This window comes from Salmo salar, unplaced genomic scaffold (assembly GCF_905237065.1).
Source record: "Salmo salar unplaced genomic scaffold, Ssal_v3.1, whole genome shotgun sequence".
NCBI classification, from domain to species: Eukaryota; Metazoa; Chordata; class Actinopteri; order Salmoniformes; family Salmonidae; genus Salmo; species Salmo salar.
In genome coordinates, this window is record NW_025547533.1 from 47,501 (window position 1) to 75,385 (window position 27,885).

General features: G+C 46.7%; 1 protein-coding gene across 1 annotated transcript in view; it reads right to left on the minus strand.

The window, feature by feature from the left end:
* Nucleotides 1-27,885, minus strand: part of LOC106592317 (protein sidekick-1) — a gene marked incomplete at both ends in the record, with an annotated part of 92,289 nt that overhangs the window by 42,498 nt on the left and 21,906 nt on the right. Inside the window, 7 exon segments of the mRNA XM_045711328.1 lie at nt 8,048-8,195; nt 9,722-9,855; nt 11,387-11,557; nt 14,750-14,852; nt 21,968-22,135; nt 24,678-24,794; nt 24,963-25,157. Of these exon segments, the coding sequence (XP_045567284.1) occupies nt 8,048-8,195; nt 9,722-9,855; nt 11,387-11,557; nt 14,750-14,852; nt 21,968-22,135; nt 24,678-24,794; nt 24,963-25,157 (1,036 nt within the window).

Here is a 27,885-nt window from a genome sequence, read left to right on the forward strand (position 1 = left end):
TTACATTATACACACACTCATCTTTTTTACATTCTTTTTCAGGATTTTTTTGGGGAAAAAAAAATCCTATTTGTGACTTGTCAGGACATTCTGCTGACTTGTCAGGACATTCTAGTGACTTGTCAGGACATTCTGCTAACTTGTCAGGACATTGTAGTGACTTGTCAGGACATTCTAGTGACTTGTCAGGACATTATGCTGACTTGTCAGGACATTATAGTGGCTTGTCAGGGCATTATGCTGACTTGTCAGGACATTCTAGTGACCTGTCAGGACATTCTGCTGACTTGTCAGGACATTCTAGTGACTTGTCAGGACATTCTAGAGACTTGTCAGGACATTCTGCTAACTTGTCAGGACATTCTAGTGACTTGTCAGGACATTATGCTGACTTGTCAGGACATTCTAGTGACTTGTCAGTACATTCTAGTGACTTGTCAGGACATTCTGCTGACTTGTCAGGACATTCTAGTGACTTGTCAGGACATTATGCTGACTTGTCAGGACATTCTAGTGACTTGTCAGTACATTCTAGTGACTTGTCAGGACATTCTAGTGACTTGTCAGTATATTCTGCTGACTTGTCAGGACATTCTGCTGACTTGTCAGGACATTCTAGTGACTTGTCAGGACATTATGCTGACTTGTCAGGACATTCTAGTGACTTGTCAGGACATTATGCTGACTTGTCAGGACATTCTAGTGACTTGTCAGTACATTCTAGTGACTTGTCAGGACATTCTGTTGACTTGTCAGGACATTCTAGTGACTTGTCAGGACATTCTAGTGACTTGTCAGGACATTCAGTGGCAGTGGCAGTGGCACCACAGACACTGATGGTGGATGCTGTATAATGGAGGTGGATGGTGTATAGTGGAGGTGGATGGTGTATAATGGAGGTCGATGGTGGATGGTGTATAATGGAGGTGGATGGTGTATAATGGAGGTGGATGGTGTATAATGGAGGTGGATGGTGTATACTGGTGGTAGATGGTGTACACTGGAGGTGGATGGTGTATACTGGTGGTAGATGGTGTATACTGGAGGTGGATGCTGTATAATGGAGGTGGATGGTGTATAGTGGAGGTGGATGGTGGATGGTGTATAATGGAGGTGGATGGTGTATAATGGAGGAGGATGGTGTATAATGGAGGTGGATGGTGTATACTGGAGGTGGATGGTGTAAAGTGGAGGTGGATGGTGTATAATGGAGGAGGATGGTGTATACTAGAGGTGGATGGTGTATACTGGAGGAGGATGGTGTATAGTGGAGGTGGATGGGGTATAGTGGATGTGGATGGGGTATAGTGGAGGTGGATGGTGTATAGTGGAGGTGGATGGTGTATAATGGAGGAGGATGGTGTATACTGGAGGTGGATGGTGTATACTGGAGGTGGATGGTGTATAGTGGAGGTGGATGGTGTATAATGGAGGTGGATGGTGTATAATGGTGGAGGATGGTGTATAATGGAGGTGGATGGTGTATAGTGGAGGTGGATGGTGTATAATGGAGGTGGATGGTGTATAATGGAGGTGGATGGTGGATGGTGTATAATGGAGGTGGATGGTGTATAGTGGAAGTGGATGGTGTATAGTGGAAGTGGATGGTGTATACTGGTGGTAGATGGTGTATACTGGAGGTGGATGGTGGATACTGGAGGTGGATGGTGGATAGTGGAGGTGGATGGTGTATAATGGAGGTGGATGGTGTATACTGGAGGTGGATGGTGTATACTGGAGGTGGATGGTGTATACTGGAGGTGGATGGTGTATACTGGAGGAGGATGGTGTATAATGGAGGTGGATGGTGTATACTGGAGGTGGATGGTGTATACTGGAGGTGGATGGTGTATACTGGAGGTGGATGGTGGATACTGGAGGTGGATGGTGTATACTGGAGGAGGATGGTGTATACTGGAGGTGGATGGTGTATACTGGAGGTGGATGGTGTATAATGGAGGTGGATGGTGTATAATGGAGGTGGATGGTGTATAACGAGCGTTCAACAACATTAGACACAGAAAGAATGTCTACAGTTTGTGTGAGTGAATAGCATGTAGCACTGCTAAAGATTGATGATGATTGATGGGAGAGGGAGGGGAGGGGAGGAGGGAGAAGGAAAGTGAGAGAGAGGGGAGAGGGAGAAAGAGAGGGAGAGAGAGGGAAGGAGGGGGAGAGGGAGAGGGAGGGGCGAGGGAAGGAGGCAGAGAGAGAAGGACAGAGATTGAAAGTCATTTTAAGTCATTTTAAAAGTAGTTTCTTTTAAACCAAAATGAAAAGGTTTGAGAGTTCCACTCCTCAGCCCTGTGTCCTGATTTATCTGCCATTTATGCAGATTCCTTCCCTGTAAATGGTTTCTCTTTTACCATGTTAATGGTGTGTGTGTGTGTGTGTGTGTGTGTGTGTGTGTGTGTGTGTGTGTGTGGTAATTGGCTACTTCAATGAGGTTTCTCAGTTTGGAGGAAATCTGGGGTCCTTTGATCAGACAGGGACTCTCCTTGGACACCTTGACTCTATTGACCCTATGCCTCCATGGAGACCGTTGCCGTAACGACTCCCTGATCACCCAGACAGACAGAGAGAAATAAGAAATGTAATGTTTTCTTGGTGTGATGAAGTCTAACAGCAGACTGTAGTGTGACATCATCTAGTCTAACAGCAGACTGTAGTGTGACATCATCTAGTCTAACAGTGGACTGTAGTGTGACATCATCTAGTCTAACAGTGGACTGTAGTGTGACATCATCTAGTCTAACAGTGGACTGTAATGTGACATCATCTAGTCTAACAGTGGACTGTAGTGTGACATCATCTAGTCTAACAGCAGACTGTAGTGTGACATCATCTAGTCTAACAGTGGACTGTAGTGTGACATCATCTAGTCTAACAGCAGACTGTAGTGTGACATCATCTAGTCTAACAGTGGACTGTAGTGTGACATCATCTAGTCTAACAGTGGACTGTAGTGTGACATCATCTAGTCTAACAGTGGACTGTAGTGTGACATCATCTAGTCTAACAGTGGACTGTAGTGACATCATCTAGTCTAACAGCAGACTGTAGTGACATCATCTAGTCTAACAGTGGACTGTAGTGTGACATCATCTAGTCTAACAGTGGACTGTAGTGGCATCATCTAGTCTAACAGCAGACTGTAGTGACATCATCTAGTTTAACAGAGGACTGTAGTGTGACATCATCCAGTCTAACAGTGGACTGTAGTGACATCATCTAGTCTAACAAAGGACTGTAGTGACATCATCTAGTCTAACAGTGGACTGTAGTGACATCATCTAGTGTAACAGTGGACTGTAGTGACATCATCTAGTCTAACAGAGGACTGTAGTGACATCATCTAGTGTAACAATGGACTGTAGTGTGACAACATCTAGTCAAACAGTGGACTGTAGTGTGACATCATCTAGTCTAACAGTGGACTGTAGTGACATCATCTAGTCTAACAGTGGACTGTAGTGTGACATCATCTAGTCTAACAGTGGACTGTAGTGACATCATCTAGTCTAACAGAGGACTGTAGTGACATCATCTTGTCTAACAGTGGACTGTAGTGTGACATCATCTAGTCTAACAGTGGACTGTAGTGTGACATCATCCAGTCTAACAGTGGACTGTTGTGACATCATCTAGTCTAACAGTGGACTGTAGTGACATCATCTAGTCTAACAGTGGACTGTAGTGTGACATCATCTAGTCTAACAGTGGACTGTAGTGACATCATCTAGTCTAACAGTGGACTGTAGTGTGACATCATCTAGTCTAACAGTGGACTGTAGTGACATCATCTAGTCTAACAGTGGACTGTAGTGTGACATCATCTAGTCTAACAGTGGACTGTAGTGACATCATCTAGTCTAACAGTGGACTGTTGTGACATCATCTAGTCTAACAGTGGACTGTAGTGACATCATCTAGTCTAACAGTGGACTGTAGTGTGACATCATCTAGTCTAACAGTGGACTGTAGTGACATCATCTAGTCTAACAGTGGACTGTAGTGTGACATCATCTAGTCTAACAGTGGACTGTAGTGACATCATCTAGTCTAACAGTGGACTGTAGTGTGACATCATCTAGTCTAACAGAGGACTGTAGTGACATCATCTAGTCTAACAGTGGACTGTAGTGACATCATCTAGTCTAACAGTGGACTGTAGTGTGACATCATCTAGTCTAACAGTGGACTGTAGTGTGACATCATCTAGTCTAACAGTGGACTGTAGTGTGACATCATCTAGTCTAACAGTGGACTGTTGTGACATCATCTAGTCTAACAGTGGACTGTAGTGACATCATCTAGTCTAACAGTGGACTGTAGTGTGACATCATCTAGTCTAACAGTGGGCTGTAGTGACATCATCTAGTCTAACAGTGGACTGTAGTGTGACATCATCTAGTCTAACAGTGGACTGTAGTGACATCATCTAGTCTAACAGTGGACTGTAGTGTGACATCATCTAGTCTAACAGTGGACTGTAGTGACATCATCCAGTCTACTGGAGGTGTTTCTACTTTAATAATAATAATATTATTCATCAATATTGCCTACTAGTTTATAACTCTCTCTCTCTCTCTCTACCTCTCTTCTCTCTCTCTACCTCTCTTCATCTCTCTTCTCTCTCTCTCTCTCTCTCTCTTCCTCTCTTCTCTCTCTCTCTCTACCTCTCTTCTCTCGCTCTCTCTACCTCTCTTCTACCTCTACCTCTCTCTCTGCCTCCCTCTCTCTCTCTCTCTCTCTACCTCTACCTCTCTCTCTCTGCCTCTACCTCTCTCTCTTTGCCTCTCTCACTCTCTACCTCTACCTCTCTCTCTCTGCCTCTCTCTCTCTCTCTCTCTCTCTCTCTCTCTCTCTCTACCTCTCTCTCTCTGCCTCCCTCTCTCTCTCTACCTCTCTCTCTCTCTCTCTCTCTCTCTCTCTACCTCTCTCTCTCTGCCTCCCTCTCTCTCTCTCTCTCTCTCTCTCTCTCTCTCTACCTCTTGCTCTCTCTACCTCTACCTCTCTCTCTACCTCTCTCTCTCTGCCTCCCTCTCTCTCTCTCTCTCTCTCTCTCACTCTCTCTACCTCTACCTCTGTCTCTCTTATTGCTCTCTCTCTCTACCTCTACCTCTCTCTATCTGCCTCCCTCTCTCTCTCTCTCTCTCTCTGTCTGCTGAACAGATTACAACATGTGTGTAGAAAATGAGAAACACATATTATTGTATTTCTGTCAGTTATTTCTGGACTCAAACTGTCTGGTTAAAGCAGCTAGACACTAATAATGACATATCATAGATATATGGGACGATAGAGAGACAGAGAGAGAGAGATGACATAGATATATGGGACGATAGAGAGACAGAGAGAGAGATGACATAGATATATGGGACGATAGAGAGACAGAGAGAGAGAGATGACATAGATATATGGGACAATAGAGAGACAGAGAGATGACATAGATATATGGGATGATAGAGAGACAGAGAGAGAGAGATGACATAGATATATGGGATGATAGAGAGACAGAGAGAGAGAGATGACATAGATATATGGGACGATAGAGAGACAGAGAGAGAGATGTAGGGAGAGGAGGGGAGAGAAAGAGGGAGAGAGAGAGAGAGGTAGGGAGAGGAGGGGAGAGAAAGAGGGGGAGAGAGAGAGAGAGAGAGAGAGAGAGAGAGAGAGAGAGAGAGAGAGAGAGAGAGGTAGGGAGAGGAGGGGAGAGAGAGGTAGGGAGAGGAGGGGAGAGAAAGAGGGAGAGAGAGAGAGGTAGAGAGAGAGAGGTAGGGAGAGAGAGAGAGAGAGGTAGAGAGAGAGAGAGATAGAGAGAGAGGTAGAGAGAGAGGGAGAGAGAGGTAGAGAGAGAGAGAGAGATGTAGGGAGAGGAGGGGAGAGAGGTAGGGAGAGGAGGGGAGAGAGAGAGAGAGAGAGATGACAGATATATGATAGATATATGGGACGATAGAGAGACAGAGAGACAGAGAGACAAAGGAGGGGAGAGAGAGATTTAGGGAGAGGAGGGGAGAGAAAGGGAGAGAGAGAGACAAAGGAGGGGGAGAGAGAGAGAGAGAAAGAGAGAGATTTAGGGAGATGAGGGGAGAGAAAGAGGGAGAGAGAGAGAGAGACAAAGGAGGGGGAGAAAGGGGGGAGAGAGAGATTTAGGGAGAGGGATGGAGAGAAAGGGGGAGAGATAGAGGGAAAGAAAAACAGATAAGATGAGACTGATAGTAGATTTCATTCCGTCTGTCGTAGATCTGAGTCATTGTTAAGTTGGTTGTTCTCTCTCTCTCTCTCTCTCTCTCTCTCTCTCTCTCTCTCTCTCTCCAGTTGAGAATGGGCCAGTTCCATCAATACAGTGCATTGTAATTACCCACATCTCTGTGTTCTCTCTGGGGAGAGTACATACACACACAGACAGCATAATGTCCTGACAAACCCTCCCCTAAACCGGACGACGCACAACCCCATGGGGCTCCTGGTCACGGCCGGCTGTGAAGCCTGGAATCGAACCCAAGGCTGTAGTGGCGCCTCAGCACTGCAGTGCCTTAGACCGCTGGGCCACTAGGGAGGTCACTATTTTCATCAATATCGTCTGTGATGACTGGTTGACTGAGCATATGAAGAATAAATAGAGAGAACGATAGAGAGAGATGGAGGAGAAAGAGATGGAGGAGAGAGAGAGCGATGGAGGAGAGAGAGAGAGCGATGGAGGAGAGAGAGAGCGATGGAGGAGAGAGAGACAGATGGAGGAGAGAGAGAGATGGAGGAGAGAGAAGTGAGAGAGAGAGGAGAGAGAGAAGTGAGAGAGATGGAGGAGAGAGAGAAGTGAGAGAGATGGAGGAGAGAAAGAGAGAGAGATGGAGGAGAGAGAGAAGTGTGTGAGAGAGAGAGAGAGAGAAGTGAGAGAGATGGAGCAGAGAGAGAAGTGAGAGAGAGAGGAGAGAGAGAAGTGAGAGAGATGGAGGAGAGAGAGATGGAGGAGAGAGAGAAGTGAGAGAGATGGAGGAGAGAGAGATGGAGAAGAGAGAGAGAGAGAAAAAAGTGAGAGAGATGAAGGAGAGAGAGATGGAGAAGAGAGATAGCAGGGTTGGTGTTTTGGTGAGAATGAGTGTTACATGCACCTCACTGAAATGGTCTTACAACACACACACACACACACACACACACACACACACACACACACACACACACACACACACACACACACACACACACACACACACACACACACACACTTACAGAAGCCTCAGTATCGTACTGATGAATATAAATAGCTAATTTCAGAGTAAATGGGTCCTAAACAAAATACCTCCCTGCCTCTCTCCTCTCTTTCTCTCTCCCCCCTTTACCCTCTCCTCTCCCTTCTCCTCCCTCCTCCCCCTCTCCTCTCGTTCTCTCTCCCCCCTTTACCCTCTCCTCTCCCTTCTCCTCCCTCCTCCCCCTCTCCTCTCGTTCTCTCTCCCCCCCTTTACCCTCTCCTCTCCCTTCTCCTCCCTCCTCCCCCTCTCCTCTCTTTCTCTCTCCCCCTTTACCCTCTCCTCTCCCTTCTCCTCCCTCCTCCCCCTCTCCTCTCGTTCTCTCTCCCCCCTTTACCCTCTCCTCTCCCTTCTCCTCCCTCCTCCCCCTCTCCTCTCGTTCTCTCTCCCCCCTTTACCCTCTCCTCTCCCTTCTCCTCCCTCCTCCCCCTCTCCTCTCTTTCTCTTTCTCTCTCCCCCCCCTTTACCCTCTCCTCTCCCTTCTCCTCCCTCCTCCCTCTCTCCTCTCTTTCTCTCTCTCCCCTTTACCCTCTCCTCTCCCTTCTCCTCCCTCCTCCCCCTCTCCTCTCATTCTCTCTCCCCCCTTTTCCCTCCCCTGATCCCTCTCATACCCCTCCTCTCCTCTCTCCTATCTCCTTCTCTCCTCCTCTCTACGTGTGTATGTGTGTCTATGTATAATGTGTGTCTGTGTCTATGTGTGTCTATGTCTATGTGTGTCTGTGTCTATGTGTGTCTGTGTCTATGTGTGTCTGTGTATAATGTGTGTCTGTCTGTGTGTGTGTTAGTCCCGCCCTTACCTCTGTGTCTCGCCGCTGTATTGGCCGCGGCCCACTTGATTGACAGCGCAGAGTCTGAACTGATAGGTCCTGGCAGGGGTGAGTCCGCCCACCGTCACCTGTGTCACAGCAGGCCCCACCTCCGACGTGTACACCTTCCATGGAGAGTCTTACGAGACATGACATAAAGGGGTTATAACAGGACATAAAGTTCCTTGGTCAACGAACACAATCAATCAATTAATAAAAAGGAGGAAGAACGAAGAAAGAAACCAGTTAAGGCCTTCTAGTCTCCTCTCTCCCTCTCTAGTGTATAACCTACATCTCTACCTCCTCTCTCCCTCTCTAGTGTATAACCTACATCTCTACCTCCTCTCTCCCTCTCTAGTGTATAACCTACATCTCTACCTCCTCTCTCCCTCTCTAGTGTATAACCTACATCTCTACCTCCTCTCTCCCTCTCTAGTGTATAACCTACATCTCTACCTCCTCTCTCCCTCTCTAGTGTATAACCTACATCTCTACCTCCTCTCTCTCCCTCTCTAGTGTATAAACTACATCTCTACCTCCTCTCTCCCTCTCTAGTGTATAACCTACATCTCTACCTCCTCTCTCCCTCTCTAGTGTATAACCTACATCTCTACCTCCTCTCTCCCTCTCTAGTGTATAACCTACATCTCTACCTCCTCTCTCCCTCTCTAGTGTATAACCTACATCTCCATCATCTCTCCCTCTCTAGTGTATAGCCTACATCTCTACCTCCTCTCTCCCTCTCTAGTGTATAACCTACATCTCTACCTCCTCTCTCCCTCTCTAGTGTATAACCTACATCTCTACCTCCTCTCTCCCTCTCTAGTGTATAACCTACATCTCTACCTCCTCTCTCCCTCTCTAGTGTATAACCCACATCTCTACCTCCTCTCTCCCTCTCTAGTGTATAACCTACATCTCTACCTCCTCTCTCCCTCTCTAGTGTATAACCTACATCTCTACCTCCTCTCTCCCTCTCTAGTGTATAACCTACATCTCTACCTCCTCTCTCCCTCTCTAGTGTATAACCTACATCTCTACCTCCTCTCTCTCCCTCTCTAGTGTATAACCTACATCTCTACCTCCTCTCTCTCCCTCTCTAGTGTATAACCTACATCTCTACCTCCTCTCTCTCCCTCTCTAGTGTATAACCTACATCTCTACCTCCTCTCTCTCCCTCTCTAGTGTATAACCTACATCTCTACCTCCTCTCTCCTGTGTTCTTCACAGAGACAGTCTCAGGTAATCAGTGTGTGCTCCAGGTCATTCTTCACTGTCTCTCTATAGTGTGAAATCAATCAGACACTTAAACTGCTCCTGTTTCTCTGGGGTTCTCTCCTCTACACCTCTCTCTCTCTCTCTCTCTCTCTCTCTCTCTCTCTCTTCCCTAGCTCCCTCTCTCTCCCTCTCTCCCTACCTCCCTCTCTGTCTTCCTACCTACCTACCTACCCACCTACCTACCCACCACCCACCTACCTACCTACCACCCACCACCACCCACCCACCTACCTACCACCTACCTACCTACCTACCTACCCACCACCTACCTACCTACCTACCCACCTACCTCCCTCTCTGTCTTCCTACCTACCTACCTCTCTCTCTCTCTCTCTCTCTCTAACAGGCCTCCACTCTACCACTAACAGACCCAGAGCAGAAACTCACTGTTCTCAGACAGCTCCAGTATGTAGTGTAGAAGAGGAGAGTTTCCATCGAAGGGTCTGACCCAGGAGAGTAGAACTGAACGGCTGTCTGAATCATTCAGAGACACAGAAAGAGACCTGGGGGAGTGGGGGGAGCTCACTGTGGGAAAGGGGGGGCGAGGGGTGGAGAGGGAGAGAGGGAGGGAGAGGGAGGTGGAGGGAGAGAGGTGAGGACAAGGAGGGAGAGAGGGAGAGGGAGGGAGGTGGAGGGAGGGAGAGAGGGGGAGAGGGAGGGAGAGAGGGAGGGAGAGGGAGGTGGAGGGAGAGAGGGGAGGACAAGGAGGGAGAGAGGGAGAGGGAGAGGGGGGAGAGGGACGGAGAGAGGGAGAGAGAGAGGGAGGGAGAGGGAGGTGGAGGGAGGGAGAGAGGGGGAAAAATACAATATTACTTTCTATTATTTGATCATTATCTGAAGGCATGTGATATATTAGACAGATTTGAGAGCTGAGAAATGGAGAGATGGAGAGAGAGACAGAGAGATGGAGAGAGAGACAGAGAGATGGAGAGAGAGACAGAGAGATGAGAGAGAGACAGAGAGATGGAGAGAGAGACAGAGAGATGGAGAGAGAGAGAGATGGAGAGAGAGACAGAGAGATATAGAGAGAGACAGAGAGATTGAGAGAGAGACAGAGAGATGAGAGAGAGAGACAGAGAGATGGAGAGAGAGACAGAGAGAAGGAGAGAGAGACAGAGAGATGGAGAGAGAGACAGAGAGATGGAGAGAGAGACAGAGAGATGGAGAGAGAGAGAGAGAGATGGAGAGAGAGACAGATAGATGGAGAGAGAGACAGAGAGATGGAGAGAGAGACAGAGAGATGAGAGAGAGACAGAGAGATGGAGAGAGAGACAGAGAGATGAGACAGAGAGATGGAGAGAGAGACAGAGAGATGAGACAGAGAGATGGAGAGAGAGACTGAGAGATGGAGAGAGATACAGAGAGAGAGAGAGAGAGAGAGAGAGAGAGAGAGAGAGAGAGAGAGAGAGAGAGAGAGAGAGAGAGAGAGAGAGAAATGGAGAGAGACAGACACAAAGACAGAGAGATGGAGAAAGAGTGAGAGATGGAGATTGAGACAAAGATGGAGAGAGAGACAGAGAGATTGAATACAACACCTACTCTCATCCCCCTCCTCCTCTCCACTCTCCTCTCCTCCTCCTCCTCCTGTCCTCTCCTGTCCTGTCCTCTCATCCCCCTCCCCCTCTCCTCTCATCCCCCTCTCCTCCTCCTGTCCTCTCCTCCTCTCCTCTCATCCCCCTCTCCTCTCCTCTCATCCACCTCTCCTCTCCTCTACTCTCCTCTCATCCCCCTCTCCTCTCCTCTCCTCTCCTCTCCTCTCCTCTCCTCTCCTCTCCTCTCCTCTCCTCTCCTCTCCTCTCCTCTCCTCTCCTCTCCTCTCCTCTCCTCTCCTCTCCTCTCCTCTCCTCTCCTCTCCCTCTCCTCTCCCTCTCCTCTTCTCTCCTCTCCCTCTCCTGTTTCTCCCTCAGCTTTGAGACACTTCTGCATATGGTGGAGGCATGCGTGAACATGCAAATGGAGGTGCGAGGCCTGAGAGGGAAGAAGATGATGTGGGATTCAGCCAGAGAGTGTGGGAGTTTGAAGCCCCAAGTTATGTGTGTGTGTGTAACTCACATGACTTCAAGGCGTGCGGAGCGTGATTGGTTCCCGGCCTGTGATGTTACAGTGCAGGTGTAGTCTCCTATGTCGCCTGACCAAGTCTGGCTGATGGTCAGAGAACCAGACAATATAGACACTCTGCCCCCGCTGGGCTGGAGGGGTACTGCACCACGCTGCCACTGGAAACTACAGAGAAAAAGAACCATATAAACACACACACACACATACTGATTGCAAGGGACCTCACGATACGATATTATCACGATACTAAGGTAATGATACAATATGTATTGTGATTCTCATGATTCTATGTACTGCGATTCGATTCTGCGATTTTATAAGCGATTTGATGTTCCAAACATATTTCCCACTATATGTCTGCTGCAGAGACAAGAGAGAGTCATGAGACAACACGCATTGATCAGTCAGGGAGATAACAGTTCTGAAAACATGATGGCTCAACATTTAGAAAGAAGACAGAGAAGAATCTATAGGATGAACAATACGGGTGTTTTTTTTACAAATCGATACTTGGAGTCAAAGTATCAATAGAATATTGTGATATGTAACTGTATCGATCTTTCCCTCATCAGTACACACTGATGTCAACACACACACACCCTCCCCTACCTGATGTTAACACACACCCTCCCCTACCTGATGTTAACACACACCCTCCCCTACCTGATGTTAACACACACCCTCCCCTACCTGATGTTAACACACACACCCTCCCCTACCTGATGTTAACACACACCCTCCCCTACCTGATGTTAACACACACACCCTCCCCTACCTGATGTTAACACACACCCTCCCCTACCTGATGTTAACACACACACACCCTCCCCTACCTGATGTTAACACACACACACCCTCCCTTACCTGATGTTAACACACACACCCTCCCCTACCTGATGTTAACACACACACACCCTCCCCTACCTGATGTTAACACACACACACCCTCCCCTACCTGATGTTAACACACACCCTCCCCTACCTGATGTTAACACACACCCTCCCCTACCTGATGTTAACACACACACCCTCCCCTACCTGATGTTAACACACACACACCCTCCCCTACCTGATGTTAACACACACACACCCTCCCCTACCTGATGTTAACACACACACACCCTCCCCTACCTGATGTTAACACACACCCTCCCCTACCTGATGTTAACACACACACCCACACACACCCTCCCCTACCTGATGTTAACACACACACACCTACCTGATGTTAACACACACCCTCCCCTACCTGATGTTAACACACACCCTCCCCTACCTGATGTTAACACACACACACCCTCCCCTACCTGATGTTAACACACACACCCTCCCCTACCTGATGTTAACACACACACACCCTCCCCTACCTGATGTTAACACACACCCTCCCCTACCTGATGTTAACACACACCCTCCCCTACCTGATGTTAACACACACACCCTCCCCTACCTGATGTTAACACACACACCCTCCCCTACCTGATGTTAACACACACACACCCTCCCCTACCTGATGTTAACACACACCCTCCCCTACCTGATGTTAACACACACACACCCTCCCCTACCTGATGTTAACACACACACACACCCTCCTCTACCTGATGATAACACACACTCCCTCCCCTACCTGATGTTAACGCACACACACCCTTCCCTACCTGATGTTAACACACACACACCCTCCCCTACCTGATGTTAACACACACCCTCCCCTACCTGATGTTAACACACACACACCCTCCCCTACCTGATGTTAACACACACACACCCTCCCCTACCTGATGTTAACCTGTTAGGGCTAGGGGGCAGTATTGACACGGCCGGATAAAAAACGTACCCGATTTAATCTGGTTACTACTCCTGCCCAGTAACTAGAATATGCATATAATTATTGGCTTTGGATAGAAAACACCCTAAAGTTTCTAAAACTGTTTGAATGGTGTCTGTGAGTATAACAGAACTCAAATGGCAGGCCAAAACCTGAGAAGATTCCATGCAGGAAGTGGCCTGTCTGAGAAGTAGTGTTTCATCTTGGCTCTTTTTATTGAAGACTGAGGATCTTTGCAATAACGTGACACTTCCTACGGCTCCCATAGGCTCTCAGAGCCCGGGAAAAAGCTGAACGATATCGAGGCAGCCCCAGGCTGAAACACATTATCGCTTTTGGCAAGTGGCCGATCAGAGTACTATGGGCTTAGGCGCGTGCCCGAGTCGACCGAATGCTTTATTTTCTTTTGTCTGTTTACCTAAACGCAGATTCCCGGTCGGAATATTATCGCTTTTTTATGAGAAAAATGGCATAAAAATTTATTTTAAACAGCGGTTGACATGCTTCGAAGTAGGGTAATGGAATATTTACAATTTTCTTGTCACGAATTGCGCCATGCTCGTCACCCTTATTTACCCTTTCGGATAGTGTCTTGAACGCACGAACAAATGCCGCTGTTTGGATATAACTATGGATTATTTTGAACCAAACCAACATTTGTTATTGAAGTAGAAGTCCTGGGAGTGCATTCTGACGAAGACAGCAAAGGTAATAACATTTTTCTTATAGTAAATCTGACTTTGGTGAGTGCTAAACTTGCTGGGTGTCTAAATAGCTAGCCCTGTGATGCCGGGCTATCTACTGAGAATATTGTAAAATGTGCTTTCACCGAAAAGCTATTTTAAAATCGGACATATCGAGTGCATAGAGGAGTTCTGTATCTATAATTCTTAAAATAATTGTTATGCTTTTTGTGAACGTTTATCGTGAGTAATTTAGTAAATTCACCGGCAGTGTTCGGTGGGAATGCTAGTCACATGCTAGTCACATGCTAATGTAAAAAGCTGTTTTTTGATATAAATATGAACTTGATTGAACAAAACATGCATGTATTGTATAACATAATGTCCTAGGGTTGTCATCTGATGAAGATCATCAAAGGTTAGTGCTGCATTTAGCTGTGGTTTGGGTTTATGTGACATTATATGCTAGCTTGAAAAATGGGTGTCTGATTATTTCTAGCTGGGTACTCTGCTGACATAATCTAATGTTTTGCTTTCGTTGTAAAGCCTTTTTGAAATCGGACAGTGTGGTTAGATTAACGAGAGTCTTGTCTTTAAAATGGTGTAAAATAGTCATATGTTTGAAAAATTGAAGTTTTTGCATTTTTTGAGGTTTTTGAATAACGCACCACGGGATTACACTGGCTGTTACGTAGGTGGGACGATTTGGTGCCACCTACCCTAGAGAGGTTAACACACACACACACCCTCCCCTACCTGATGTTAACACACACACACCCTCCCCTACCTGATGTTAACACACACCCTCCCCTACCTGATGTTAACACACACACCCTCCCGTACCTGATGTTGACCCTGGGGTCGTGTGTAGCGTTACAGTCCAGGGTTGCCGTGGTTCCCTTGATGACCCTCTGGTCCACCGGCGGGACGGAGATAAATGTACGAACTGCAGAGAGAGGTTAGAGGTTAAGGGGTCATCATCATCATGATATTATCTCATAGAACAAAGCAGAAGATCTCACACCTTATTTTCAGTGTTTATTCCAACTCTCTTAATTCTCCATTCATTTCTCCCATAGGGATGGCTGAACCAACCAGAGGTCACTTCTGGGGTTTTGAACTACAAGCTGGCGAGATCTAGAGTTTCAATTTGTACACTATTTGTGTCAGAATAGGGTGTCAGTTTGTACACTATTTGTGTCAGAATAGGGTGTCAGTTTGTACACTATTTGTGTCAGAATAGGGAGTCAGTTTGTACACTACATGTGTCAGAATAGGGTGTCAGTTTGTACACTATATGTGTCGGAATAGGGTGTCAGTTTGTACACTATTTGTGTCAGAATAGGGTGTCAGTCTGTACACTACATGTGTCAGAATAGGGTGTCAGTTTGTACACTACATGAGTCAGAATAGGGTGTCAGTTTCAGTTTCAACTGTTCTGCCTGCGGCTATGGAACCCTGACCTGTTCCCCGGACGTGCTACCTGTCCCAGACCTGCTGTCTGTCCCAGACCTGCTGGAACCCTGACCTGTTCACCGGACGTGCTACCTGTCCCAGACCTGCTGGAACCCTGACCTGTTCACCGGACGTGCTACCTGTCCCAGACCTGCTGGAACCCTGACCTGTTCACCGGGCGTGCTACCTGTCCCAGACCTGCTGGAACCCTGACCTGTTCACCGGGCGTGCTACCTGTCCCAGACCTGCTGTTTTCAACTCTCTAGAGACAACAGGAGTGGTAGAGATACTCTGACTGATCGGCTATGAAAAAGCCAACTGACATTTACTCTTGAGGTGCTGACTTGTTACACCCTCGACAACTGTGAAAATTATTATTTCACCACGCTGGTCATTTATGAACATTTGAACATCTTGGCCATGTTCTGTTATAATCTCCACCCGGCACAGCCAGAAGAGGACTGGCCACCCCTCATAGCCTGGTTCCTCTCTAGGTTTCTTCCTAGGTCTTGGCCTTTCTAGGGAGTTTTTCCTAGGGAGTTTTTCCTAGCCACCGTGCTTCTACATCTGCATTGCTTGCTGTTTGTGGTTTTAGGCTGGGTTTCTGTACAGCACTTTGAGATATCAGCTGATGTAAGAAGGGCTTTATAAATACATTTGATTTTGATTTGATTTGAGTTTGTACACTATTTGTGTCAGAAAAGGCTGTCAGTTAGTGTACCATTAGATGTGACTGGGATAGGAGGTCAGTTAGTGTACCATTAGATGTGACTGGGATAGGAGGTCAGTTAGTGTACCATTAGATGTGACTGGGATAGGAGGTCAGTTAGTGTACCATTAGATGTGACTGGGATAGGAGGTCAGTTAGTGTACCATTAGATGTGACTGGGATAGGAGGTCAGTTAGTGTACCATTAGATGTGACTGGGATAGGAGGTCAGTTAGTGTACCATTAGATGTGACTGGGATAGGAGGTCAGTTAGTGTACCATTAGATGTGACTGGGATAGGAGGTCAGTTAGTTTACCATTAGATGTGACTGGGATAGGAGGTCAGTTAGTTTACCATTAGATGTGACTGGGATAGGAGGTCAGTTAGTGTACCATTAGATGTGACTGGGATAGGAGGTCAGTTAGTGTACCATTAGATGTGACTGGGATAGGAGGTCAGTTAGTGTACCATTAGATGTGACTGGGATAGGAGGTCAGTTAGTGTACCATTAGATGTGACTGGGATAGGAGGTCAGTTAGTGTACCATTAGATGTGACTGGGATAGGAGGTCAGTTAGTTTACCATTAGATGTGACTGGGATAGGAGGTCAGTTAGTTTACCATTAGATGTGACTGGGATAGGAGATCAGTTAGTGTACCATTAGATGTGACTGGGATAGGAGGTCAGTTAGTGTACCATTAGATGTGACTGGGATAGGAGGTCAGTTAGTTTACCATTAGATGTGACTGGGATAGGAGGTCAGTTAGTTTACCATTAGATGTGACTGGGATAGGAGGTCAGTTAGTGTACCATTAGATGTGACTGGGATAGGGAGGTCAGTTAGTGTACCATTAGATGTGACTGGGATAGGAGGTCAGTTAGTGTACCATTAGATGTGACTGGGATAGGAGGTCAGTTAGTGTACCATTAGATGTGACTGGGATAGGAGGTCAGTTAGTGTACCATTAGATGTGACTGGGATAGGAGGTCAGTTAGTGTACCATTAGATGTGACTGGGATAGGAGGTCAGTTAGTTTACCATTAGATGTGACTGGGATAGGAGGTCAGTTAGTGTACCATTAGATGTGACTGGGATAGGAGGTCAGTTAGTGTACCATTAGATGTGACTGGGATAGGAGGTCAGTTAGTGTACCATTAGATGTGACTGGGATAGGAGGTCAGTTAGTGTACCATTAGATGTGACTGGGATAGGAGGTCAGTTAGTGTACCATTAGATGTGACTGGGATAGGAGGTCAGTTAGTGTACCATTAGATGTGACTGGGATAGGAGGTCAGTTAGTGTACCATTAGATGTGACTGGGATAGGAGGTCAGTTAGTGTACCATTAGATGTGACTGGGATAGGAGGTCAGTTAGTGTACCATTAGATGTGACTGGGATAGGAGGTCAGTTAGTGTACCATTAGATGTGACTGGGATAGGAGATCAGTTAGTTTACCATTAGATGTGACTGGGATAGGAGGTCAGTTAGTGTACCATTAGATGTGACTGGGATAGGAGGTCAGTTAGTGTACCATTAGATGTGACTGGGATAGGAAGTCAGTTAGTGTACCATTAGATGTGACTGGGATAGGAGGTCAGTTAGTGTACGATTAGATGTGACTGGGATAGGAGGTCAGTTAGTGTACCATTAGATGTGACTGGGATAGGAGGTCAGTTAGTGTACCATTAGATGTGACTGGGATAGGAGGTCAGTTAGTGTACCATTAGATGTGACTGGGATAGGAAGTCAGTTAGTGTACCATTAGATGTGACTGGGATAGGAGGTCAGTTAGTTTACCATTAGATGTGACTGGGATAGGAGGTCAGTTAGTTTACCATTAGATGTGACTGGGATAGGAGATCAGTTAGTGTACCATTAGATGTGACTGGGATAGGAGGTCAGTTAGTTTAACATTAGATGTGACTGGGATAGGAGGTCAGTTAGTGTACCATTAGATGTGACTGGGATAGGAGATCAGTTAGTGTACCATTAGATGTGACTGGGATAGGAGGTCAGTTAGTGTACCATTAGATGTGACTGGGATAGGAGGTCAGTTAGTGTACCATTAGATGTGACTGGGATAGGAGGTCAGTTAGTTTACCATTAGATGTGACTGGGATAGGAGATCAGTTAGTGTACCATTAGATGTGACTGGGATAGGAGGTCAGTTAGTGTACCATTAGATGTGACTGGGATAGGAGGTCAGTTAGTGTACCATTAGATGTGACTGGGATAGGAGGTCAGTTAGTGTACCATTAGATGTGACTGGGATAGGAGGTCAGTTAGTGTACCATTAGATGTGACTGGGATAGGAGGTCAGTTAGTGTACCATTAGATGTGACTGGGATAGGAGGTCAGTTAGTGTACCATTAGATGTGACTGGGATAGGAGGTCAGTTAGTGTACCATTAGATGTGACTGGGATAGGAGGTCAGTTAGTGTACCATTAGATGTGACTGGGATAGGAGGTCAGTTAGTGTACCATTAGATGTGACTGGGATAGGAGATCAGTTAGTGTACCATTAGATGTGACTGGGATAGGAGATCAGTTAGTGTACCATTAGATGTGACTGGGATAGGAGGTCAGTTAGTGTACCATTAGATGTGACTGGGATAGGAGGTCAGTTAGTGTACCATTAGATGTGACTGGGATAGGAGGTCAGTTAGTGTACCATTAGATGTGACTGGGATAGGAGGTCAGTTAGTGTACCATTAGATGTGACTGGGATAGGAGATCAGTTAGTTTACCATTAGATGTGACTGGGATAGGGAGGTCAGTTAGTGTACCATTAGATGTGACTGGGATAGGAGGTCAGTTAGTGTACCATTAGATGTGACTGGGATAGGAAGTCAGTTAGTGTACCATTAGATGTGACTGGGATAGGAGGTCAGTTAGTTTACCATTAGATGTGACTGGGATAGGAGGTCAGTTAGTGTACCATTAGATGTGACTGGGATAGGAGGTCAGTTAGTGTACCATTAGATGTGACTGGGATAGGAGGTCAGTTAGTTTACCATTAGATGTGACTGGGATAGGAGGTCAGTTAGTGTACCATTAGATGTGACTGGGATAGGAGGTCAGTTAGTGTACCATTAGATGTGACTGGGATAGGAGGTCAGTTAGTTTAACATTAGATGTGACTGGGATAGGAGGTCAGTTAGTGTACCATTAGATGTGACTGGGATAGGAGGTCAGTTAGTTTACCATTAGATGTGACTGGGATAGGAGGTCAGTTAGTGTACCATTAGATGTGACTGGGATAGGAGATCAGTTAGTTTACCATTAGATGTGACTGGGATAGGAGGTCAGTTAGTTTAACATTAGATGTGACTGGGATAGGAGGTCAGTTAGTGTACCATTAGATGTGACTGGGATAGGAGGTCAGTTAGTTTAACATTAGATGTGACTGGGATAGGAGGTCAGTTAGTGTACCATTAGATGTGACTGGGATAGGAGGTCAGTTAGTGTACCATTAGATGTGACTGGGATAGGAGGTCAGTTAGTGTACCATTAGATGTGACTGGGATAGGAGATCAGTTAGTGTACCATTAGATGTGACTGGGATAGGAGGTCAGTTAGTGTACCATTAGATGTGACTGGGATAGGAAGTCAGTTAGTGTACCATTAGATGTGACTGGGATAGGAGGTCAGTTAGTGTACCATTAGATGTGACTGGGATAGGAGGTCAGTTAGTGTACCATTAGATGTGACTGGGATAGGAGGTCAGTTAGTGTACCATTAGATGTGACTGGGATAGGAGGTCAGTTAGTGTACCATTAGATGTGACTGGGATAGGAGATCAGTTAGTGTACCATTAGATGTGACTGGGATAGGAGGTCAGTTAGTGTACCATTAGATGTGACTGGGATAGGAGGTCAGTTAGTGTACCATTAGATGTGACTGGGATAGGAGGTCAGTTAGTGTACCATTAGATGTGACTGGGATAGGAGATCAGTTAGTGTACCATTAGATGTGACTGGGATAGGAGGTCAGTTAGTGTACCATTAGATGTGACTGGGATAGGAGGTCAGTTAGTGTACCATTAGATGTGACTGGGATACAGACTGTGACAGAGAGAGGATGTTTCTAGACTTGTATCTGATCCAAACCAAACTGGACTGAACCAGAACCAAATCAAATCCTTCATCTAATCATCTTTTCAATCAAAATGAACAGCTGATCACACAACCAGCCAACCCCGTCTCAAAAACAGAGCCTGTCGATCTGGTGTAGCAGTGTTCCGGGTAATGTGATTGGACAGATGAGATGAGGGCAGTGTTCTGAGCTCGTCTGACTGGTCAATTTCTTAGAAACCATACTGAGAGTTGTGTGTGTGTGTGTGTGTCTCTTGTGTGTGTGTGTGTGTGTGTGTGTTACTGTGTGTCTCGTGCGTCACTATGTGTGTGCGCCTGTGCGTGCATGCGTCTCTTTGTGTGTGTGTGCGTGCGTGCGTGCATCTCTTTGTGTGTGTGTGTGTGTGTGTTACTGACTCCAGACAGTGTGTGTGTGTGTGTGTGTGTGCGTGTGTGTGTGTGTGTGTTACTGACTCCAGACAGTGAGAGTGTGTGTGTGTGTGTTACTGACTCCAGACAGTTAGAGTGTGTGTGTGTGTGTGTGTGTGTGTGTGTGTGTGTGTGTGTGTGTGTGTGTGTGTGTGTGTGTGTGTGTGTGTGTGTGTGTGTGTTACTGACTCCAGACTGTGTGTGTGTGTGTTACTGACTCCAGACAGTGTGTGTGTGTGTGTGTGTGTGTGTGTGTGTGTGTGTGTGTGTGTGTGTGTGTGTGTGTGTGTGTGTGTGTGTGTGTGTGTGTGTGTGTGTGTGTTACTGACTCCAGACTGTTAGAGTGTGTGTGTGTATGTGTGTGTGTGTGTGTTACTGACTCCAGACAGTTAGAGTGTGTGTGTGTGTGTGTGTGTGTGTGTGTTACTGACTCCAGACAGGTGTGTGTGTGTGTGTGTGTGTGTGTGTGTGTGTGTGTGTGTGTGTGTGTGTGTGTGTTACTGACTCCAGACAGTTAGAGTGTGTGTGTGTGTGTGTGTGTGTGTGTGTGTGTGTGTGTGTGTGTGTGTGTGTGTGTGTGTGTGTGTGTTACTGACTCCAGACTGTGTGTGTGTGTGTGTGTGTGTGTGTGTGTGTGTGTGTGTGTGTGTGTGTGTGTGTGTGTGTGTGTGTGTGTGTGTGTGTCTGTGTTACTGACTCCAGACAGTGTGTGTGTGTGTGTGTGTTACTGACTCCAGACAGTGTGTGTGTGTGTGTGTTACTGACTCCAGACAGTGAGAGTGTGTGTGTGTATGTGTGTGTGTTACTGACTCCAGACAGTGAGAGTGTGTGTGTGTGTGTGTGTGTGTGTGTGTGTGTGTGTGTGTGTGTTACTGACTCCAGACAGTGAGAGAGTGTGTGTGTGTGTGTGTGTGTGTGTGTGTGTGTGTGTGTGTGTGTGTGTGTGTGTGTGTGTGTGTGTGTGTGTGTTACTGACTTCAGACAGTGAGAGTGTGTGTGTGTGTGTGTGTGTGTGTGTGTGTCTGTGTTACTGACTCCAGACAGTGTGTGTGTGTGTGTGTGTTACTGACTCCAGACAGTGTGTGTGTGTGTGTGTTACTGACTCCAGACAGTGAGAGTGTGTGTGTGTATGTGTGTGTGTTACTGACTCCAGACAGTGAGAGTGTGTGTGTGTGTGTGTGTGTGTGTGTGTGTGTGTGTGTGTGTGTGTGTGTGTGTTACTGACTCCAGACAGTGAGAGTGTGTGTGTGTGTGTGTGTGTGTGTGTGTGTGTGTGTGTGTGTGTGTGTGTGTGTGTGTGTGTGTGTGTGTGTGTGTGTTACTGACTTCAGACAGTGAGAGTGTGTGTCTGTGTGTGTGTGTGTGTGTGTGTGTGTGTGTGTGTGTTACTGACTCCAGACAGTGAGAGCAGCAGTAGCGTTGATGGATCCGTCTGCGCTAGTGGCAGTACAGGTGTAGTCGCCAGAATCTTCCATCCTGATTGGCTCAACCAGCAGACCACCTGACTCCAGCAGGGTGAACCTGGGAATCTGGACCGTCCCACTGGCCAGGAGCAGGGAACCTTCACACACACACACACACACACACACACACACACACACACACACACACACACACAGACAGTTACGAAACCAATTAGCTAGCCTGCTAATATCATTGTGCCCGCTAAGTCTAAGGGTCTAAGACTAGGGGTCTAAGTCTAGGGGTCTAAGTCTAGGGGTCTAAGTCTAGGGGGTCTATGTCTAGGGGTCTAAGTCTAGGGGTCTAAGTCTAGGGGTCTAAGTCTAGGGGTCTAAGACTAGGGGTCTAAGTCTATGGGTCTAAGACTAGGGGTCTCAGACTAGGGGTCTAAGACTAGGGGTCTAAGTCTAAGGTTCTAAGACTAGGGGTCTAAGACTAGGGGTCTAAGTCTAAGGTTCTAAGTCTAGGGGTCTAAGTCTAGGGGTCTAAGACTAGGGGTCTAAGACTAGGGGTCTAAGACTAGGGGTCTAAGACTAGGGGTCTAAGTCTAGGGGTCTAAGTCTAAGGTTCTGAGACTAGGGGTCTAAGACTAGGGGTCTAAGTCTAAGGTTCTAAGTCTAGGGGTCTAAGACTAGGGGTCTAAGACTAGGGGTCTAAGACTAGGGGTCTAAGTCTAAGGTTCTAAGTCTAGGGGTCTAAGTCTAAGGTTCTAAGACTAGGGGTCTAAGACCTGGGGCAGGTTCTACCTGTTTTACCATGGATAATATTTCATTGTGAATTTGAGGACCCCGTATGTATCAAAAATACATTTACAAATGATTTGGTTAAACATTGAAATTGGCCTTATTGCTATTAGCCAATAGAAACACATTGAATAACATATTCATACATGGCAAAAAACAGATGGTCACAAAAAATAAATCAAAAGGAAGTTTGTTTTGAAGTTTCTGTCCTACAGTGCCTTCAGAAAGTATTCTTACCCCTTATTGCCCGTTTTGTTGTGTTCCAGCCTGAATTCAAAATGGATGACATTTTACTCACCCATCTTCCCACGTCTACTCATAATTGACTAAGAGATCACATGATGCACACCAATGACATCATTGGAAACACGTATCTTCCTCTATCTTTGAGGGGAAAGGGGAGACCTAGTCAGTCACTACTGAATGCATTCAACTGAAATGTGTCTTCCACATTGAACCCCTCTGAATCAGAGAGGTGCATGGGGCTAACTTAATCCATCATCTGTACCCAGGGATGTGTTGTTGTACGGGGGTTAACTGCCTTGCTCAGGGACAGAATGTACCCAGGGAGATGTTGTTGTAGGGGGTTAACTGCCTTGCTCAGGGACAGAATGTACCCAGGGAGATGTTGTTGTAGGGGGTTAACTGCCTTGCTCAGGGACAGAATGTACCCAGGGAGATGTTGTTGTAGGGGGGTTAACTGCCTTGCTCAGGGACAGAATGTACCCTGGGAGATGTTGTTGTAGGGGGTTAACTGCCTTGCTCAGGGACAGAATGTACCCAGGGAGATGTTGTTGTAGGGGGTTAACTGCCTTGCTCAGGGACAGAATGTACCCAGGGAGATGTTGTTGTAGGGGGTTAACTGCCTTGCTCAGGGACAGAATGTACCCAGGGAGATGTTGTTGTAGGGGGTTAACTGCCTTGCTCAGGGACAGAATGTACCCAGGGAGATGTTGTTGTACGGGGGGTTAACTGCCTTGCTCAGGGACAGAATGTACCCAGGGAGATGTTGTTGTAGGGGGTTAACTGCCTTGCTCAGGGACAGAATGTACCCAGGGAGATGTTGTTGTAGGGGGTTAACTGCCTTGCTCAGGGACAGAATGTACCCAGGGAGATGTTGGTGTACGGGGGTTAACTGCCTTGCTCAGGGACAGAATGTACCCAGGGAGATGTTGTTGTAGGGGGTTAACTGCCTTGCTCAGGGACAGAATGTACCCAGGGAGATGTTGGTGTACGGGGTTAACTGCCTTGCTCAGGGACAGAATGTACCCAGGGAGATGTTGTTGTAGGGGGGTTAACTGCCTTGCTCAGGGACAGAATGTACCCAGGGAGATGTTGTTGTAGGGGGTTAACTGCCTTGCTCAGGGACAGAATGTACCCAGGGAGATGTTGTTGTAGGGGGTTAACTGCCTTGCTCAGGGACAGAATGTACCCAGGGAGATGTTGTTGTAGGGGGTTAATTGCCTTGCTCAGGGACAGAATGTACCCAGGGAGATGTTGTATGTACACATGCCCAGGAGACAGCAACCTTACCTCCAGGGCCAGCTCAGTCATGACCTTTCGGTCGGCCAGTCCAAGCAGATTAGTATTCGTTCAAAGTGGTGACCCCCAAAAAATATGCAATATACAAAACAAAAAACTCAAAAAAAGTATACCTGATTAAAAACTAAAGAGGTGAACTAACACACTGGCAGGATGAGAGGCCTCCGGTCACAGACGGCCAATCGGCTGCTTTCATCTGTGGACTTAATCAAGGCCTGACAGAGCACCTGGACCCGGTTGCTGCTAGCCTCTGGGGGTTGAGTGTGGAAGTGGCAGAGAGTGTGTGTGTGTGTGTGTGTGTGTGTGTGTGTGTGTGTGTGTGTGTGTGTGTGTGTGTGTGTGTGTGTGTGCGTTGACCTCTCCTCCAGCTGACAGCAGGTTTGGGGGCTCCAGTGGTCTCGCAGGTGAACACAGCCGAGTTGCCGTCGGTAACGGTGAGATCAGAGGGGAGGAGGGAGAAGGAGGGGGTGACACCTAGGGAGAGCAGAGGGCACAGATTAATATTCTGATTACAATCAACGCAGAAATACAGAGAGAAGTACAGTATAACTCACTAGTATCCACCAGCTGTGTGTGTGCGTGTGTGTGTGTGTGTGTGTGTGTGTGTGTGTGTGTGTGTGTGTGTGTGTGTGTATAACTCACTAGTAACCACCAGCTGTGTGTGTGTCTGTGTCTCTCCGGCAGCGTTCCGAGCGAAACACTGGAACATTCCAGCATCTCCTGGTTGGACTCTCCGCACAGTCAGACCTGTTGCCGCGGTAACCTTGTAGCGAGGGTTGGCTAGCTTGGATACGGGCACCGCGTCTTTATACCAGTCTATACGAGCCGAGGGGACTCCTACACACAGACACACAGACACACAGACACACACACACACACACACACACACACACACACACACACACACACACACACACACACACACACACACACACACACACACACACACACACACAGTCTATTGTGTATAATATGAATGCCAGTGTGTGTTCAAATGAGTAGATAATAGTCCATAGAATATAGAGGTGGCAGGGCTACAGCAGGGTAAGGGTGGGGACAAGGGACACGCTGACTGAATTATCTTGCTGAAAAAAGCCAAGTAGATAATATTTAACTCTGACCTCCATGATTGACAGAGACAGATTCATATAGTTAGAACAATTTACAACTGACCCTCTCTCTTCTCTGGTCTCTCCAGTTGGAAGGGCCCTGTGAGTTTGAGCAAGACTGTGTGTGTGTGTGTGTGTGTGTGTGTGTGTGTGTGTGTGTGTGTGTGTGTGTGTGTGTGTGTGTGTGTGTGTGTGTGTGTGTGTGTGTGTGTGTGTGGGCTGTGATATGAGGTAGTTAAAGTAATGTCCAATCATCAGCAGAGTTGTAATCAGTTCCTGAAGAGAGTCTGATTTTCCAGATGAGTTCCAGTCATTAACTCTCAAAAATACTGAAGGTTAATCAGCCTCAACAACCCAGCCCTATTCAGCCTTATAATGCTTTATACTGTACATTCAGCCTTATAATGCTTTATACTGTACATACAGCCCTATTCAGCCTTATAATCCTTTATACTGTACATACAGCCCTATTCAGCCTTTTGATGCTTTATACTGTACATATAGCCCTATTCAGCCTTATAATGCTTTATACTGTACATACAGCCCTATTCAGCCTTTTGATGCTTTATACTGTACATACAGCCCTATTCAGCCTTATAATGCTTTATACTGTACATACAGCCCTATTCAGCCTTATAATGCTTTATACTGTACATGCAGCCCTATTCAGCCTTATAATGCTTTATACTGTACATGCAGCCCTATTCAGCCTTATAATGTTTCATACTGTACATACAGCCCTATTAAGCCTTATAATGAACTCCATGTTGTTATGTGTCAGTATGTATAGATGGAACTCCATGTTGTTATGTGTCAGTATGTATAGATGGAACTCCATGTTGTTATGTGTCAGTATGTATAGATGGAACTCCATGTTGTTATGTGTCAGTATGTATAGATGGAACTCCATGTTGTTATGTGTCAGTATGTATAGATGGAACTCCATGTTGTTATGTGTCAGTATGTATAGATGGAACTCCATGTTGTTATGTGTCAGTATGTATAGATGGAACTCCATGTTGTTATGTGTCAGTATGTATAGATGGAACTCCATGTTGTTATGTGTCAGTATGTCTAGATGAATGGAACTCCATGTTGTTATGTGTCAGTATGTATAGATGGAACTCCATGTTGTTATGTGTCAGTATGTATAGATGGAACTCCCATGTTGTTATGTGTCAGTATGTATAGATGGAACTCCATGTTGTTATGTGTCAGTATGTATAGATGGAACTCCATGTTGTTATGTGTTATATGGAACCCCAGGAAACAGATGCAGTAATCCAAACACATAACCTACAACATCCCAACAAAACACTAACTGATTTGGTGTGTGTGTTGACTGTGGCTCGTAGCTCATTGATATCGCCACACACACACACACACACACACACACACACACACACACACACACACACACACACACACACACACACACACACACACACACACACCTCTCCAACAGCTGAGCCTCTCTTTCAGTTCAAGGAGGGGCATTATGGATTGAGCTGTTGACGGGGCAGCCTTGTCTCTAAGCTGTCCCCATAATGTATACTTTGGATAGCAGTACTTTTGTTTTGCTTCCGGATTCACTATGTAAATAAACACCCTTTCACAGAAGTACTTTTGCGACTCCGCCGTCTTTTTATTTGAGAGAGGTTAGGTTTTTCAGTTTAGCCTTCTGGCCTACTCTACGTGACATATGGTGGCAGCGGTGGGATGGCGCACCACAAATCAGTGAATTCCAAAAAGAGACGTAAAGGAAAGCGTACAGGATCCCGTTCTCAGCAGCAGCATCAACTGTCAGAAAAGGTACCTAAAATTGAAACAGGGTGGAATACCATGGAATTGTCTGGGGAAGAAGACCAAGGGGCCTAACACAACCAGCACCACTGGAGCTACCGGTTGAACCAGCAGATACAGCCATAAAAGACCAGCTGACTGAAGGAGCAGCTGGGGGACCAGAACCACACCCAACCATGGTAGCCCTTTATCCAGCAACTTTTCACCTGCCTTGAGAGGAGGGACGAAGACCTCAAGCAGGGCCTACGCCAATCTATCCTCACAGCTCCTCACCAAGCGGAGCTCGTCAGTGAGAACCCAAGATTGGGTCTGCCACCACCAGAGTGACAAAGGCTCGACGCAGCGGGGACTTCAACTCCACAGCAGGATCCCCAAGCAGTGACGAGGCCAGGCCCAGCACCAGGAGACCAGTCCAGCAGCGTTAACGTTCATCTTCCAGCATTCCTGAGGAAGGAGCCAAAGATGCCTTCATACCAGCAGGGGGAGGACAATGAAAACTACCTGTTGAGGTTTGAGCAAATGGCCAAGATGTGGCAGTGGCCGGAGGTAGAGTGGGCCTGCAGGCTTGCCCCATTGCTCACGGGCAAGGCCTTAGATGCTTACACAGCAATGGATGAGGGGTTGTCCAATGTCTACAAGGGTTTTGAAGGAAG